The 18885-nt window shown below is 41.4% G+C and overlaps 1 protein-coding gene across 3 annotated transcripts; it reads right to left on the bottom strand.

The window, feature by feature from the left end:
• Positions 1-4: 4 nt before the first annotated feature.
• Positions 5-17835, bottom strand: plcd1b (phospholipase C, delta 1b). 3 transcript variants are annotated; one of them, XM_017495838.3, is made up of 15 exons: positions 17524-17835; positions 9197-9355; positions 7800-8028; positions 7481-7610; positions 7107-7335; positions 6101-6302; positions 5477-5621; positions 4667-4819; positions 3088-3243; positions 2785-2944; positions 2572-2691; positions 2299-2477; positions 1896-2028; positions 679-828; positions 5-511 (listed from the first exon to the last, which is right to left on the bottom strand). In XM_017495838.3, exons 1-15 carry the CDS (start codon positions 17552-17554, stop codon positions 420-422), a joined length of 2268 nt encoding a protein of 755 aa, XP_017351327.1. In that variant the 5' UTR covers positions 17555-17835; the 3' UTR covers positions 5-419. The 3 variants fall into 3 exon arrangements, with proteins under 3 accessions (XP_017351327.1, XP_017351328.1, XP_017351326.1); XM_017495839.3 differs by lacking the exon at positions 17524-17835 and adding an exon at positions 15244-15805; XM_017495837.3 differs by lacking the exon at positions 17524-17835 and adding an exon at positions 10373-10668.
• Between the last annotated feature and the right edge of the window lie 1050 nt (positions 17836-18885).

The following is an 18885-nucleotide window of genomic DNA, read 5'->3' as shown; positions in this document are numbered from 1 at the left end:
CAGATTTTCAGAAGTGGCAGCTTGTAGTCTGGACTACAGCTGGTTGTTTTATTCGGTTTTCAATTCATACACACAAAAGAGACACATGGTTTAAAATCTTAAATAGTGGAATGTATTAGAAGTCAAGTAGCACTCTTTAAAAACATCTAACAAAAAAAAAAAGATCTATAAGAAAAATATTCATCTAGTTTGTTAATTGGTCAGGATCTTTATACTACAGCTACGTGTTCAGTTGCTTAGTGTTGACGTGGTGGACGTTAGGAGAAGGTTTAAAACGTTCTACAGTGTCGTACTGGTTAAATGATCAAAACAGCGGTCCCTGCTCTAATTTCGTTCTGGTTCCGCTTTATCCGCCTCGACCAGCTTCGGGTTTTTCGACCCGGACGGGAAGCGGTGGAATAAGAACGGGTCTTTAAGACTTATTCTGCTTCCACAGCCATGAGGTGAACAAAAAGCTGAGCTGAAGGGAGGAGGTCTCCGTTCTGGTCATACAGTGGTACATGGCGATATCCTGCAGAGGAAAACAAGTTCAGGATGTGTTTTGTTTATGTTTATATGATAGATATATCTAGATAGATATGGAAATTCTTAATTATTTTGATGAGGAGTGAAGTGAGTGCATCTCGTACAGTCCTGAACTCATAAGGTTGTTCTGAAGGGTGTGGTGTGATCACTGACCGGTCTGTAGGCTGGCGAAGGGGACTGTGCACTGGCCGATGAAGTCGTTGCTGGACACGGTATCGTAATCCTCAGCCACGAAGCGCACCAGCGCGAGTTCAGGCACGTACAGGTCAAACTGGAAATTCTCGTTCCACATGGGGTTGAAACCTTTGATGATAAGAAGAAAGAAAGAGAGTGTGTGTGTTACTCTAAAGCTTTATCCTCCTCCGTAATTACTTTCTCCACACAGGAAAAACATCCTGGTTTGTGCCAGGATGCCCTCGAGCTAAGGATTTCACATGTCTTCATTTCATAAATTACAGTGTCGATCAAGCACAGGGAGATTATTAATCAGGAGGGAAACGTGTATTAACTCTGGAACGGAGATCGTCAGATTTAAAAGTCGATGTTTGTTCCTTAAGGAACCGGATTAGTAAACGGAAGCTGGCCTAAGAAGAAAGTAGGTTACAAGCAAAGTTTCCGCTGACACGGCGAACGCTAGTTATATTGCTGAGCAAGAAAACGCATCGAAACAAAGACCGAAGGCTTTAGGTTTGAATTCGCCCGAGCGTAAATTTCCCCACAAACTTGCTGTAGAGGAGAAAATTTACATGACTCGACGATCTCGAGAGACAAAGCGCCGTACGTCAACTTTAACCTGAAAAATGATTAAAAAAAAATTCTCTCTCAAGCACCATTTGATCTCAAGCAGGTTTTAATTGCTCGGACGAGTGGAAGGCCACGACTAGAGTTTGAATTTTACATTCAGGAAAAATGATTTCCGAAAAAGAGGATCGAGTCTTGCGTTTCAGTACGAATATATCCACTGCTGTATAAATCTCGCCCAGTAAAAGTCACCCAGATGTTATGAATTCATAACCAGGAGAGGTTGAACTTTTAATTGAATCATTCGGAATTTGAGACCCCACACCCTTACTTGTGAAATGCAGGTTCAGATTTGGTCTGATGCAAATTCTGAACGACGTTCAAATTCCAAATTTTTGCCTTTATATTAAAATTTACTGAGATTGACCTGCACAGAGGCCACACCTCCTTCACTAGATAAAAAAATAAATAAATGGTAAAATACTCAACTTTGGTGTGTAAATCTGGAATTCGGTTTGAAGAGGAATTAAATGAACTTTTATAAAGAATATCCCGATCCGGTTTCTCCTCAGAGCGCAAACTTTTACGTGTTTACGTCGGGAGTGAACCAGCAGGAATCGCGACTGTACCGTTGTTCTGAACGTGCTTCGTCTCTCTTCTGGCCGTGTCCGCAGGCACGCCGTGGATCTCCACTCGCACCAGGGGATCTACGACGGATAGAGACTTCTCGCTCACTTTGGGTAACTGCTGCGCCGAGATCACCTGATCCACCGGAACAAGAGGAGGGCAAATTTCTCAAAACATGGTCGAGGAACAGAAAATCATTACATCACAGCGCTGATCATAACCGCATGAACAGAAAATCAAAGCTAGTGTGGTGTTTCTGGTTTAAAAAACAAAACAAAAAGGCGAACGTCCTCAAAAGCCACGCGTGAATCCTTCATTCTTAAATCAAAATGATTCTTTTTTTTTTATTTTTTTTTTAAAAATCAATCCTATTTTGTAGGTATACGATGGAATTAGAGTGCTGACCATCACGTGGAACTCCATGTGTTTGAGCCACGGTCCTCTGACGAGCGTGATCGGGTCGAACTCGGACTCTCTATCTCGGAGGTAGGCCGGCTTCAGGACGTAGCCGCTCTGTCCGTTTTGGCTGAACAGGCCCTGGTTCAGATCCATCTCTGCGCACCGGGTCTGGACGTTGAGGGCCACTGGAGGAGACGCAGAAGACGATGCACAACATTAAAATGCGACCGTAATGGGATAAAGATGTACTCGTCCTTTATTAGTACACCGCAGTCTTACCGATTTGGCAGCCGGCGTTCCACAGAGGTACGGGGTCGAAGTTGGAGGAATTTGTCCTTACTGCCCCTGAGGGGTAAACTCTACTCAGCTTGTCCACGTTATAACGGATGTACTCAGTTGCTGCAAAAATAAATAAATAAATTCAGATAGAGCTACAGATGATTCAGCTAGATGTGTGTATTTAAACGACACAAGCTTTAACGTCGGACACACCTGACTTCTCCGCAAGATTCAGCGCGTCCCATTCTTTAAAAGAGGCCATCTCGTAAAATGACTGCTGAGTCCGCGCGCCCTCGAATCCTTGAAACTTGATGCTTTTGCAGTAGATGACGAGGTCCGAGAGCTCTTTAGCTAGCTTCAGTGTCTTTGACTTCTAAGGCCAGAGAAATAATAATAAATTAATTTAAAAAAAAAAAAAAAGTCAACAACTCGAGCAAAAAAAGAAAAAAAGGGAACAAAGGATGTTTGTATACATGCAATAGACTCGATACAGTGAAGACGGTGGTTTCAGCGAACCTTATCGTTTTCAGGATGATCCTCCTCTTCATCATCACGGGAGTCTTCCTCTTCCGTCACAGACCCTTCTTCATCTTCTGTAGCCCTCTGGTCTGAGAAGTAATCCTCCAGCTTGTTCAGGCATTTGCCTTTGATCAGAAACCGACCCTTCAGCTCCTGACGAGCAGCAAAAAGCTAACATGAGGCTCTTTATCAAACACGTTCAGGAAGAGTTGTATGGGAAACGTCCTTTTCTATAAGGAGATGCTTAGTTAGCATTTAAGGAAGGAGTCTCCAGTGTCAGCACTTAGGAACAAGAAAAGTTAAAAGTCTAGACAGAGGAATGCATTTTTCCATTAATAAGCTGAATGACCGTCTTATTAACTTAAAGAGATCATTTCGTTATTTTCTCTTTAATTAGTACACCCTGTGTACTGAGTCAACATTAGTGGGAATCCAAACATATTTCTTTTTTTAATTATAATTACAGGGTGCAGTTTGGCGTTACGCCAATGACAACATGGAGCACGTGGTTTTGCAGATTGCTAGGGGGTGAAATATTACCAGGGCATTCATGCGAGGATCAGCAGCGAAGAAGCAGAGCCACACCTTGACCGAGGTGAACGCGGCCAAACAGAAGGGGTAGGCTACGATTACCCGTTCCTCCTGCGATCGAAACGACCGCTCGGTCATTCTCTCTCTCTCTCTCCGCGCGTCATCGAGGAAAGCCGTGAAGGGGTTCTAGCTTTCAGGCGGTACCGTGCTTGTGGACTGAGCATTCCTCACATACTGCAGCGATATGTGGAATGAAAACACTCTTCCGTTCCAACAGAATGTAAATCCTCGCTTCGCACGCCAGAACCGTACACAATACTCCTTATTTCTGCTGCCAGCTTCCATCGACGAGGTTACTGTTCTTTTCTTACAATGGAAAAATATAGTCCCTTTTTTTTTTTTTTTTTTAAACTCAAGAAAACAACGCAATTCGCTTAAAGGGTTTTTTTTTTTGTTTGTTTTTTTTTAGAGAGCATGCTAATCAAGCAGCCACCAACCGAATTGATATCATTTGCATACCGAGTTTTCGTCAGTGTCCTCAGTCAGAAGAAACTAGAAACTATACTTACAGTCTACTATGCGTTTTAAAAACGACCACGATGGCCGTCCTTCGGGATAGATCAAATTCCATTTAAAGCAAATCTGCCACACAGATCCCTCACACACACACGTAATTTCCCCAGAATAACAGAAAAAGTCACAGACTTGTTACTCAAAATAATTTCTCAAATCACAACTCTTTTTTAAAAAAATAAAAAAAAATAACAAAAAGTAAAAGTTCAAATGAACGTATTTCTAAGAAGACTACATGTAAAATGTTTTTACCGTTTTCATCTTTGAAATGCGTCACTTTACGTCCACTAGCTTAGTTGGTGATGTATAGACAAACCATTTCGTGTATACAAAAACAATCACGTTTTTAAATATAGATTTAGTTCTGGTACGGCAAAAAGCCAGCTCATAGATGTGTCTATAAACAGACGTGTGTGAGAGAGAGCGAGCGAGAAAGGGTGAAATTCCTCATGCTCTGCGCAGATACCCGTACCTCTGGAGAGGGCAACGCCGTGGGCATGTGTTCTCCCAGGGGTTTGGTGATCAGTGCACTACCCAGGATGGAGATCATGTGCTCAGCCATCAGCTTCTGCTGGTCTACGCTGCAGTGGTTCTCCAGGGACAGGATCACTGGGTACTCTGACGTCTGAGGAGGAACGTGAGAGGACAGTTTGACACTTGTTTCTAAAATGTTTGCTATGCCACGTCGTGCACGCCGCACACCTACAACCAGCACACACGGTCGCGAGTGTTATTTCCGTCATTCAAGCCACGGGATGCCGTCAGACGAGCAGAGCAGCACAGATTCAACCACCCGGGACGCCGGTCACCATGACAACAGATGCTCTGGAGACAATATAAACATTAAGTATACAGAATGGAAAGAAACCACGCAGGGGCTGAGTGAATACAAATGAAAGCAAATATGCACTGCGCTCGATGCGTGCACACTGATGTAACTATTTTAACAACAGCAACAACAAACAGGCCATGCTGTAAAGCAAAAAGAGGTTGTATCGGAGTTTTAAAAAAAAACAAAAAAAAAAACACAAACACCCGCCATCTTTTAGCCAACGACGACAAACATGGAGAACAAAGTGCTGGTGAAAGTTCTGTCTGTCATCTGCATTACCGAGAATAATAAATCTAGAGAGCAAGCTAGGCTAGTTAGTTCACTGATATTAGCTCCTTTTTTTTCGCCTGCCGTGTAAAAGCCTTAAATAGCATCAAACAGTTATATATAAAAACCACACACCACATCTTATTCGACTTCCTGGAACGTCTTAATAATTCGTGCTGTTACCTTAAAGGCGTACTCCTTAATGGCTTGGATGGTGTCCTTAAAGAGGATCTTGGAGGTCAACGTGTAGCCGTGGTAGATAACCGGCTCCCCGTCTGAGCCGTCCCAGATGTCCAGCTCCACGCAGCGGCAGCCCTTCATTAGCGCTCTGTCAGGAGGTTATAACAAGCTTATAACAGTCGTGTATAATATGCATCGCTATAGGTCACTAGAGGGGTCCCACCCCTCTTTTTCTTTTTTTTTTGGTAACTTAGGTTATGTAAAGGTCAAAAATATTACATTTCTGACTCAAGATAAAACCCCTCCGTTTATTTACATATTTATTTTTTATAAAATCGGAGGATATTTTGTTGCTGGACAAAAAAAAAAAAAAAAAAAAAAAAAAAAAAAGTGATTTTTAGATTGTTTGGCCAGTTGGTGTGTATTTGCATAAAATTTTGTTTATCTTACTCATACACAAGATGTGGTGAAGATAACCTGAGTGTTTTAAATACATTATACAGCTGGAACACTAGATTGCCAGGGAACAATAGAACAACATGGCTGGTTTAAAAAACAAACAAACAAACAAACAAACAAACAAAGACAGAATTATAGCCTTGGTGTGTAAAACTGAGCCGCACGTACCGGACGTAGCCCTCGGTGCTGCTCGGGCCTTTAAGCTGGTCTTTCAGAAGGTACGTGTTGTGAGAGGAGGAGATAAAATAGTGGCTTAACGGCTGGGTCATGTCCTGGTACGCGCTCTTACGGGCCGGGCTCATGATCAGCGAGTCGGGCTGGTTCAGGAACATCAGAAAGCCGTCTTTCGTCATCAGCTGCTTTGCTTTGGCTGTTGAGGTGGAGGCGAAACAAGCAAATGTATGCAAAAAGGTGCAGAAGTGCATGACTGGCAAAAGCAAATGTTTGTTAGAGAGGATTTCTAAAAAGGTGCCATTTGATGAACGAAGGCGATTCGGGATTTGTTGCAGTTTCTGAATTGTTCGCCTTGCCTTTTTTTTTGTCCCACACAAATAAAAACCTGCAAAAGTAATATTTATTATATATTTATTTATTAGTAACTTCACGGTTCTACTGCTGCAGTCATCCTTTTTATGATTTTTTTTTTTTTAAAGCATGTTAACTTTTGCTGACAATAACAAGAGCAGGAAGAGCACACTGCCGGACACGCCCACTGCCGTGCAGAGATTTGCTTGCAGAGCGTCATGCAAAACGTTGACCTTGTGCGTGGACTCTATCCTGTACTGCTGCACTCACTTTTTATTTTTAAAAAAATGCTTAGAAGTGCAGTGGTGTACTTCCTGAATTTTCATCTAAAAAAAACCTGTTGTGGTGATCATTTATTTATCTATATCCATGTATGCGCTGGATGAAATGTCAAACCTCAAGTAAATCCCAGTGCTCAATAAGAGTCAATACAGGAGTCCTGTACACATGACTAGATCACGTGTAAATAGTGTAATGCATAAGATAAAATCAGTGTAAAAATCGATTTGTTTTATGATTTGTTACGATCCGATAAGATCCGTTAAGGACGAGCGCATTAATATAACCCCGAGATTCAATCCACACCTTCTGGCCGGTCAGATTCGAGGACTCGAGACTGCTGTGGAATAACGTGCGGTACGATATTTACCCGTTTCATCTACTTCGTATTTCTCGATGAGCTGAGCGGCGTGAGTCAGATCCACCTTCTCTCTCTGCTCCTTGACCAGGAAGTCCAGCAGGTCGGCAGCGCTCATGAGTCCTTCGGTTTTCGCGTACGTTTCGTAGATCACGCCGATCTCTTCCCGGTCGGTCAGGATCTCGTAGAAGAGCTTAATTTCTTTTCCCTCCAGTAAGCCAGTTTTGGACTGATCACATTTCTGCACGTGTGAGAAAGACGCGAGTATATTCAAGAACACACAATCAACAAGGTGTATATCATGTGCTGGGTAACTTCATTGATATTGATATTGAGAGATATATATATATATATATATATATATATATAAAACATTTTTTAATCACCTCAAATAGCAACTTGAGGTACTCGTTGTCTACTTCGACGTTGATGTCGTGCAGGAAGCGCTTCACCTCTTCTGGACTCATCTTCGTGTCACAGTTTATATCCGCCTTACGCAAACAGTTGAAGATCCAGCTGATGCAACGATGTAAGGCTAAACACCACTGCACAAATCACCATTTAAAGCTGGATGAGCTTCACGTTCAATAACAGCACATATTCCTAAAGAATTTCCAGTAAAAAGCCCCCCCCCCCCCCTCCCCCTCCCCCCTTTAGTTAAACCGTATGAAATGCGACATAATGAAAAAGAAGTGCGAAGGATACTGTTCGGTCCTCTGTTGTTGGCTGAGCTTGCTCATGTTGGAGATGATCTTCTCCAGGCCCGACACCCAGTGCTTGGCCTCCTCCATGGTGTTGGCGATCAGGTCCAGGTTTTTGTGGTGGCCTTTGAACAGGATGGAGAATGCCCGCGATTCTAACGACTCCTCCGTGTACTTTCTGAGACCCTCTGTTTGCCGGCCGGTGCGCACACACACTACATCCTCAATGGAAACTGAGGGAAGAAAGAATTTTTTATTTTTAAAAATGGTCCAGTTAGGGCTGGGGAATATGATGATATGAATATATATATATAGTATGTGGTGTTCGGTTTTGCAGCATAAACAGCACTGCATGTACAGTAGTCTGTGATTTGAAGCGTGATCAGATCTATAAAAAAAAAAAAAAAAACCCAAAACGCTGCATGGTCCCTGCAGGAAGCAATCGGTCAGCCTGTCTTAATGGTTTATCACAGATGTCGGGGCAATAAAACGGCATCGCTATGGCAACTATCACACGCTTTTATTGCTTCACAACCGGCTTCGGAATAAGAGACGCATGCTTACAAAAAGAAAATATCCGTCAAATAAAAACGCACGACAAGTCCATAAATACACAACGAGTCTTTATTATAGCCTTAAGCCCTAAAAATCAAAGCTTATCATTTAGTTATTCGTTTAAAATACTTAAGTAATTATCATGAATTAATCAGTACATCCAGTGTGACTAATAGGAAATGTTTTTTTTTTTTTTTTTTTTTAAATGAGAGTAAGGTGTTATGCTAAGAGTTTAAACGATTAAGCATTACTCGGATAAACCTCGGCCTCGGTGATGTGATTTATCAGAGTTGGTGAGCAGGATGCTGATAAAACTGTCTCTAATAAAATGGTAAAAAAACAAAAACAAAAACAAAAAAAATAAATAAATAAAAGACCTGTTGTGGTATATTGTATTGCATGAAGGCAGAAGTAAGGGGGCGTGTCCTCTGTGTCTTCAAGTCACTATGAGTAAGGGCCATGTCCTCAGTGGGGTCAGTCCTACTGAAAGGGGCGTGTCCTCTGTAGGGTCAGTCTCAGTTGATCACAGTCTCAGTGTGTACCAGTCTTCAAAACTATTTTAAAAATAAAGACTAAACTCCACTATACTGTTACAATCTTTTGCTTCTTTACGCCGACTGGTCTTGTAAGTACCACTGATGAATTTGTTGGGTAAAAATATCACCGTCACACGTCTGTTATATGACGATAAGCATCGCGATCAAGCATTCTAGGAGTTCATCTAGCTCTTCCACTCTCTCTTACAGGCTTCATTTGCCTCCAGCTGGACTTTATATAAACACTGCAAGTTGTCATTTCAACATTGGCCATTGTGCTGTGCGACACACGTGTGTGGGATGGACTCACAGGTGTGCTTTGGCCGCAGGGTTTTTTTGGACTCGTGCCACACGGTCTTGCAGTCCTCCTGCAGCTTGTAGAATCGCGCCTTCCTCCACGAGCCCGAGCGAACCTTCACGAGCTCTGCGCCGTTCAGAAGAAAATTCAAATCCGGATCTCCGTCCATGCCTGCGAAAGAGAGGAGGGGACGCGTGAGGTACGGCTGCACAGGACAGCACAAGGACCAAAAAACAAACAAACAAACAAACAAACAAACAAACACCACACACACCACATCACGCTGCTTTTTGCACGGGTTCGTCAGATATGCAGTTCAAGTCATGGGGAAAGCAAGAGATATATAATATATATATATAAAAACAGCACATCGTATCATTTGCTAAAGAATCAAATCAATACATCAGAATTTTTTTTTTTTTTTGGATGCACCTGCGATTATTCAGACTAACTTCCACTGCCTGGATCATGCAAACGCCGTGACTTACCCATGCACACAAATTTGTTTGCAGGTTCTGAAGGTCAGCATAATACTCACGGCAGTAAAACATTTCGAGACTAGTTGTAGGAGACATTTGCATATCGCAGGCATTTTAATACATCAGTCCAAAAAAAATAAAAAATCACTGCAATCGTGAGAACAATTACACGATACGATATATCGTGCAGTCCTAGTGGTGTTTTTTCTTCTCCTTCTTCTTTTCCTTTATTAAAAAAAAAACAAAACCCTAACAAAAAGAAGACCAGGAAGCGAAACTTGGCATTATGAAATAACAACCACAAAAATATGCTTTCATTCTTCAAGCCTATTAGAATTCATTCACGAGAACACAAACAAACAGGAGCACAAAGTGTACATGCAGTGACTTGTACTGAATGCTCTTTCACGCACAGATGCCGTGTTTGTGCGGGATTTAATCCCATCTTTAATATTCTGCTCTACAGAAAGCGAGGAGAAGGGTTTTGAGAGGGTTCGACTCCGGGAGAAATGGATACATTTCCGTGCAACATTTCACATACCCCAGCCGCTCTCCGGAACAATACACGAATAAACAAGACACGATACAAAGTAACAACATGACAACCCTAAACAGCAAGGTGCAGCGGAAACTAAATAAAAGAAACACCCGCTGCGTAGAAGACCCAGCATCCCAGGTCGGAAGAGGAATGAAGGGACACAGGTCCTACCCAGGAGGTTCAGGTTAACGCTGGTGGCTCTCTCACTCTGCTCTTGATGAAGTAATTCCTGCGACTTGCTCCTTTTCGGCTGCTTCCGTACGCACTGCATGGCGGCCCTTTTCCCTGACAGGATCCCCACTCGAATAAGACACAGCCAGTGGAAGTGCTGAGCTCATATCTCGCTCTGGGCGTGGACCATGCAAAGTTCGCGTCTAGAATTACAAAAGCAACGCAACCTGGAAGGAGCGAGTCGATTAAAAGCCTCGATCACAAACAACCACCTGCTGCACATCTAGGTCACTTGGTAGGATGTTCGAGGGGTTGTTTTGCACCATTTTCAGGGCGCTTATGAAGGGGGAGGGGGGGGGGAGAGAGAGAGAGAGAGAGAGAGAGAGATATTCCGGATCAAGAAAGAAAGAGAAAGACAAGCGCGCGCCGTTTCAGGAAGATGCAATAGACGCATAACACAAATTCTACATTACAGCCTGCACGAACATACTAGTTTTACATATTACTTAGTGTTCTTGTTCGTTTCTAGGAGCACCGTGTAATACATTAATGACATGCACGGTTTATAATTAGCCACACGCGCCTAGTGTACACACTCTTGCACTTCGTTCGTGTGTTACGTTTTGAACGTGACCCGATATGATAACCTGGTGTGAAAATATCGCGGTTAGACCTGGGTATCGTATACAACGATGCTTTTTCTTTTTCCTCTCTCAATACAAACAAACAAACAAACAAACAAATAATCCTTGTGCGTCCTTCTCGTGCTCCTGAGTGCGGGTAAATTTACACCTTAACTCACTTAACCCTTAATTTGATCGACTTCAGGTCATCTAATGTGCACGTATTACTGCACTTTTCTATCTAGAATATTTGCTCTTTTTTTTATGACTTTTACAGCATTTTGCAAAAACACCCTTATCCAGAGCGATGTATAGAAGAGCTTTGGAGTCGCATCGTCATGCTAGTTTACTCGGTCAGGGACTAGGAGTAGCATCGAGAAACTTTTTTGTGAAAACTAGTCGATTTAGATCAGGGGTGTCCGATCTTATCCGGAAAGGCCCTTTGTGGGTGCAGGTTTTCATTCCAACCAAGCAGAAGCCACGCCTGAATCTACTGAAAGCCAAGATCAGCTGATTAAACAGGTGGATTCAGGTGTGGCTCCTGCGTGGTTGGAATGAAAACCTGCACCCACACCGGCCCTGTCCGGATAAGCTTGGACACCACCGTTTTAAAAATGTTGATATTAAAGGGGCTTTTTTATTAACACTGGCAGTTTAGTCCGAAACAGAGCACAGAAACAGGTTTGCATGGAAATTTGGTAACCTGGTACCGAACCCGGGACTACAAGGTAAAGAAGTGGCCCCAGTTCGGTTGAATGACTGAATCTTTATTGATCACGTATACATTACAGCATGGTGAAATTCTTTTCTTTGCATACCCCAGCATGGTAGGAAGTTGGGGTCAGAGCACAGGGTCAGCAAAGCGGGTTAAGGGCCTTGCTCAAGGGCCCCAACAGTGGCAGCTCTGGGGCTTGAACCCCTGACCTTCTGATCAGTAACCCAGAGCCTTAACTGCAAAGCCACCGCTGCCCCCCGTTGCACTGGAACTTTCCTGCGATTCCCGCAAGTGTGAATGCGACTCATGCTCTGGTCCGCACTTGTTCAGGAAGTAATCTGCATGTGCGTTTTAGCCGATTACGTGGTTAGCTTCCACAACACGAGTGTACCATGAGCGGCAGGGGAACGTTGCGGAACACAAAGGAGGTCCACTGCTGTTCATAATAGCACCAAAATACTACTACTACTACTACTACTACTACTACTACTACTAATAATAATAATAATAATAATAATAAATAAATAAAAATATGGTGAGTCACGTTGTGTTCTCCATGTGTGTTTGTGAGGACGAGATGAACGCAAATGCACCAGGGTTCAGTAGAACGTAGGGAGTCTGAAACCAGATCAACGCCACGGGGGTGTTGGGAACACTTGCACCGGATTCGAACCGCAGCAAATGTTGCCCAGTATGAAAACAAGCTAAAGAATATGAAAAATAAAGAAAGCGAGTCAACACAAACCCAAATATTAGAGACTAAAAAAAAAAAAAAAAAAAAAACCTACTCGTTCAATTATGTCAAAAGAAATGGTGCCATATAAACAGAGGACAGGCCGGTTGTAGACGGCAAACAAACGCCTCGGCTGAAGTAAGATTTAGCGCACACTTATTATAATAATAATGTATATTAAATACTTTTTTTGGCAGGAAAGTGAGTGAAAATAACTTCCACTTCTGTTTTTCGGCTTTTACGCTCATTGTTCCTTGCGTGCTCCCAGCTGCCTCTACACTTCACCCTTTCCGTTTTGTGGGCGTCACTTTCATGCAAATGAGCCGTCAGGAACGTGCTTTGCACTCGATCGGCGAAAAATCAGCATTTCTGAAACGTTTGTGAATCGATTTGGCGCACGCAAAAACAACACACACGACCTTACTAAAAGATTTCTAAATGAGGCCCACTGTAAGTATTTATTACACTGTTGTTATGCCAGCGAACAAGAGAATGGCTGCGAGAGCCAATAATAGTACGTTGCTAGGTTTTATTCTGGTCAGCAATGCAGTGTTTGTTCTTTTGTGTTTTTGATCGTCGTCGTGTATGATAACGTTACGAACGTGCTATTGACAACAGAGGTCACGTGCTTATAGCAGTCGCGGATTAAAACACAGTAAAAGTGTTTTCAGAGCAGTCGTGTTCCTGCACAGAGATTCTGAGGCCGCTGTAACGTGGGTTAGCGCGGGACATTTTTGGGGAGTCGCAGCTGGAGACAAAAGGGATGAGAACCACTGCAGGAAGGAACTCGATCAGCTAAAAAAAACCAAGACAAATCTATTTGAATCTGTATATTCAAATCCGTAGCCTATTTTAAGTCGAGTGAGACACCGCCTGATCACATACGTATGTATCGAACCGTAAAACTGGACACCATAATGAGCCTTTATTAGTCTCACAACCCCGTTTGTAAATCAACGGGCCAGCGTGTTATGCACAGCAATAAAGCATCATTTTATACATACAAAATAACCTATATGGCAAATATACATGTTAAAAGGGTTCATAAATCTAACTGCACAGTAGGTGAGATGAAAAACGTGGAATTTAAAACCAACACCAAAGTAGAATTAGCTAGTATTATTAGTGGTAACAGCTGTAACATGCTCTAGTAATACCCAAAATATTAATCTTTCCAAGTGGTGATGAACTACCAATTTTAGTACTGATACGAGAGCTTACATTAAGCGCAATAGCGTCATCTATTGGTCATACTGGGTAAAATCACACACAGGAAGCCACCCTGTTGTGATTATTTATCCTCTGAGAAAGAGATTAATAATATAGTTACACGTTACTATATTCATACAGTTGCAGCTCTCACACGTCTTCCTGCCATTCATTCGTTATTCAAAATGGCAACATCACATAAAATATTAAATACAGTGCTTCATATTTTGTACTATATTAGATTCGAACCTACGCTGTATATGCACAGTAGTCTAATATACATCATAAATTGTGTATCGTTTCATTTAATATATAGCCGAATACATCTTGTATACTTTATATCATTCTGTACATTGTCATTTATCTCGTCTTGTACATCTTGTACGTCGTCTCGCATTTTAAAATGAGACCATATAGTACATCTTTATTGTCTCATTTTACACATCATGTAAAATAGGTTTGTAGATGGTATTGTAATATATCGTCTTGTATTTGATATATCGTCTCATTTTATAGTACATCTTGTATACCGCTTCATATTTTATACATTATCTTGTATATTGTTAATATGGTCTTGTACATTATATATCGTCTCATTTTGTATATAGTCTGGTACACTGTCCGTCATCTTGTATATTGCACAGTCTAAATTTTCTACACATGATTTTTTATCTTGTAAATTGTCTGTAAACAAGGCTGTGCACTAATATACATACATACACACACACACACACACACACACACACACACACACACACACGGTATTGTGCTGTGTCCTGTGTTATAATGTGTATCTTATGGATATTGTACATCCCATCTGTTTGTGCTGTATATTGTTAGTTTGTATTGTAGACATTGCAGTAGGACATCAGATGAAACTCATCAGCTGTACCCAGACCACGCACAAAGCTGAGATACAGGTGTGACCTTCACCTTTCTAACAGTTTACAGATGATCATTCTTTAAAAAAAAAAAAAAAAATGAATAAAACAAACTTTAACACGTTATTTCTTCTCGTTTTCTAACACCAGTATTTCCATAATAAGTTACAAATTAAATTCTTCCTGTCACCCATTAACACGCTACCAGACTCGTTCCATAACAGAAAATGGAATTAATATTTAAACACGATGTGTACCCAAGCTGTGAAATGGTGCAGTGTAACCAGGAGAATACTGTATGAAGGGAAATAAAAAAGTCTCAAAGAGGCTTTACTTTAAAAACAAAAAACCCCAGATGCAGACGGTTCACCCACTGAAAAGGGAACGGATGTTTACTTCACTGCCATTCTTTTATCGGTCCAGCATGCGATTAGGATACCACACATTCCTGATGGTTATTAAGCAACGTGTGGTTTGAGGTGTAGGTTTTGCAAAGACGAGGGAGATTATATGCACTTAAGCGTTGGTGAGGAAACGTAAAAACACATCATTTCATTGTAAATACTGCACCGTGATAAGGCATGCATCACCACCAGGGTGGAGAACACTTGAGTAATTGTACATTGTTACTATTCTTAAAAGGAACATTACTGAAATTGAACATTTGTAATTAGGTAAACGTATATTTCCAGGAAACAAAAAAAACTTACCTTTTATTCCATGAATTTTTTATTTAGACCTTCAAAAACTGCACCTTTTGCAACCCCCCACCACATCTGATCATCACTAAATGGTTTTAGGGACATGAAGGAGTTTTTATTGCTCAGCAGGCCAGATTATCCACTCACACTTACTAACACAACCCAAGAAGTTGAAGTTAAGGTCACGTCAAGGAAAGACACGGTGTTGCATAAGCAATTAGGACACCAGACATTCCTTAAGTCTAACGCATTCATCGACAGACGGACATAATCCATCTAAACGCGCATAGCGCTGTTACATGTTGCTACTTCGCGCAGCAAGACGCGCGTCATGACTTCACACACTTCAGTAGGATTTGTCTCTTTGTATTGCGACGACACGCTCAACAAATCCATCGGCGTGGAGTCAACCCGACCGAGTCATAGTCCAACATGCAGTTAGCACACCGTACATTCCAGACTGTAATTTAGGAATTAATCTGGCTTGAGCAGTGAACATGGCTGTTCAGTGGGTTCCTCGAAAATGAGCAACGTGTGTTCTTGGAGATCTGATCGTAAAATAAAATACAAAAATAAAACAAAATCAGTACAATGACTGTGCACCAGCCTAGCGGCAAGGAGAAGCAACCCGAGGCGTGTCCAAGTCCAAATATGGATATGTGGGCATGTCTATTCTATAGATGCTCTATAGATCCTTTTCATATGAGTGGGCGTGTCTTGAGGGCCACAGCTCGGAATGTGGGCATGTCACATAGAGTCCATATTTGGCTTTAGCAAAATATTTGTGGAGGTTGAGGGAATTTTTTTTTATTTTATCGACTATTAGTTGTTGTTTTTTTGTTTTTTTTTTAAAGATGGTGTGTATGTGGTGGTGTATGTTATCAGTCGGTAATGAACAGTGCTGCCTGTTCCACCTCCGAGTACCATTAACGCCATATAAGAAGAAGAAGCAGCATTATGAGTCTTGGCCATTTAAGCTTCTTCCTGAACACAGGACCTTACCACTGCCCTTGCTGTGCACACAGTGCCAAGTAAAACATTTAACAAGTTCTTTAAGAAAGACCACAAGGTCAAATTAGCAATAGCCCGAGGTGAGATTTCGCAAACATTTAATATGTACAGTAAAACCAGTTCAACATCATACTGGTTAATTCAGCCCTGCTGTATATTTATCTTTCCTGTAACACATGACTGATTCTATTAACCGCTAACATGTTTATGAACAAACACTCTTTCAAAACTGCTTATTATTACACACCGAGTGCTTGTTCCTGTCCAGGACAAGAGCTCAACGTTACCAGGTGCGGTCTCTGTGCTCCGTAATCTACAGTAGTAATTATCTGTGGCACAAACATGGCGTCATCCAGGTGTGATGTACGTGTGAGGCCATGTTCTGGCGAGATGGAGGACCAGAAACTTGTGGAAAGGGTTGCAGAGATGTCCTGACAACGCCACAGCCATCCGTGGCCAGGCCAAGTGAGCGCGACTGCCGTGCTCTCAGGGTGGGATGGGTGGCACACACTCTCTCCCTATCAGTCAATCAATCAATCACAGCAACACTCGGCAATCGTGGGTGTGTCTGATGTCACAATAAGCAGCCAATCAGATCACTGAATTGAGAATCTTCTTCATGGGGTCCCACCCACATTCATGACCAATCCACAAATCTAAAATCAGTGCCGTACAAAACGGAAGATAAAAGGAGGTTTGTGTGTACTCGTTGAGATTTTATGTACAAAGACATGAATAAAGCTATAAAACGACGGCACAATCCGAGCCTTCGGTTCGCCCTGCGTCCTAAACGACACCGAACAGTCGTTAGATCAGCAAATAAAAGTGCTTACAATTAATCTGCTTCGTTGAACATGTTAGAACTATTCCTCTGGTGTTCTGAAGTCTTTATATAAATTATCCACTTTATCTACTACGAGTCTACTCACTTCAAGTCTGTGCAAGTCTGAAAGGAAAAAGCCCATACTCATACTCCCATACGCTCATATTTAATAAATTACAAACAAGCAGCCAAATAAAAAAGGTATTTAATAAACGGCTTCAACTTATAAATGAAATAAAACTTATGTCTGAAACACACGCCCTTTTTTCTCTGAGTGTGGAAGCTGCACCTGTCTTAATGAAGTGAATACAAAGAAGTCTGTAGCATAAATTCTTAATAATAATAATAATAATAATAATAATAATAATGATGATGATGATGATGATGATGATTGGACAGAAAACCGGTTTAACTCCTATTTTTTTTATTTTAATTGAACTTTTAAAAAAGTTTACCTTGTCGTGTTGCTGTGCCGTTGGATCCCATGCTGTCAGAAATACTTGTGGAAGAAAAAGGAAACAAGAACAAAAAAACAAACAAACACGAGGCTTTTGAACGCGTCACCAGTTACGTCAGAGCAGCTAGCGTGCTCATTTTCTCTCCCCAGGAAACGCAGCAGAATTGATTGTTTTGATAAGATTTAAAAGAAACAGGAGGACAAAGTTACTTGACTCTGTGCTCTGAGAAGTTCACAAGTTCTACAAAGCTCGCCCCTGTACACAGAGGAGTGTTTAAACGTAAATATGATGAAAACTCGCGCCGCCCTCCGGTGTCACCGGTTTGTATTTGCAAGGGTGGTCCAGGTGTAATTAATGAGCACACCTGCAGAGGTAAACAGCGCGAGCAGATGACGTCGTAGGCTAATTAGCATATTCATGAAGATCATTTGCATACTGAATGAATGATTAGGTTATACGAAGGAGGCAGATTTTCTGGAGACACCTAGAATAGAAAGGGAATAAAATACAATACAATTGGGGTTTTAGAGATTTTAAGAAATATAATATATCAATACAGATTTATATATTATCATTTATTTAAAGTCCATGTGAAGTATTCGTTATGTTGACGTAATTTCCCCTGAGACAGGAAGTCAGGGCGGGACATATCGAGTGGCTCCACCCCCTTTTTAAATAGCCAATAGCATATAACTTGCAGCCCACTTACCACTTGACAGTTAGTACCATGGATTTTTTTTTTATAAGGTTGGAGACCGGACACTTCAGATAGAGAGTGTTTGATTGGACAGAAAATCTGATGAGAAGTGCAGAATGATGTCATCAAAACGGTTGATCCGTATCGGTTATAGAGAGAGAAAGAGAGAGACTAAATTTTGAATCTTCTAAATGCGAATTTTATCATTGTTTTGGAGCACACTAGCTTCGAGATAACCTTAAGGCTGACATATTTGCACTAAAAGCCACAAAACTTCCATTTTAATTTCATGGCGACTTTAAAGAAAGTAGTTGTCTTGGGTCACGGCACCACAAACTAACCTTTTACGCATTTACGAAATACTATAACTTCTATCAAGAATATAGACAAAAAGATCCCAAAATTTGCATAAAAATATGTAGATGGAAGCATAGCTAGTGATTGGTCCATAAGACCATCAGTGATTGGTTGATGGGAACAGCATGTCCTGAAGGGTTTTACTCCTCTTATACCACACCGTATAATTTTGTTTTATAGTTAAATTTAAATGTGCAATATTAATAATATTTTTAAATTTCTTACTAGTACAAGTAATGTTGAAAAATATGTAGAAATGATACAAAAGAGTAGGTAAGCCACACAACTTGAATGTCCAAGCTGTG

The sequence above is a fragment of the Ictalurus punctatus genome, chromosome 20 (assembly GCF_001660625.3).
Source record: "Ictalurus punctatus breed USDA103 chromosome 20, Coco_2.0, whole genome shotgun sequence".
Lineage (NCBI taxonomy): Eukaryota > Metazoa > Chordata > Actinopteri > Siluriformes > Ictaluridae > Ictalurus > Ictalurus punctatus.
The sequence above is the reverse complement of the archived record's forward strand: the minus strand, read 5'-3'. Positions and strand labels throughout refer to the sequence as shown.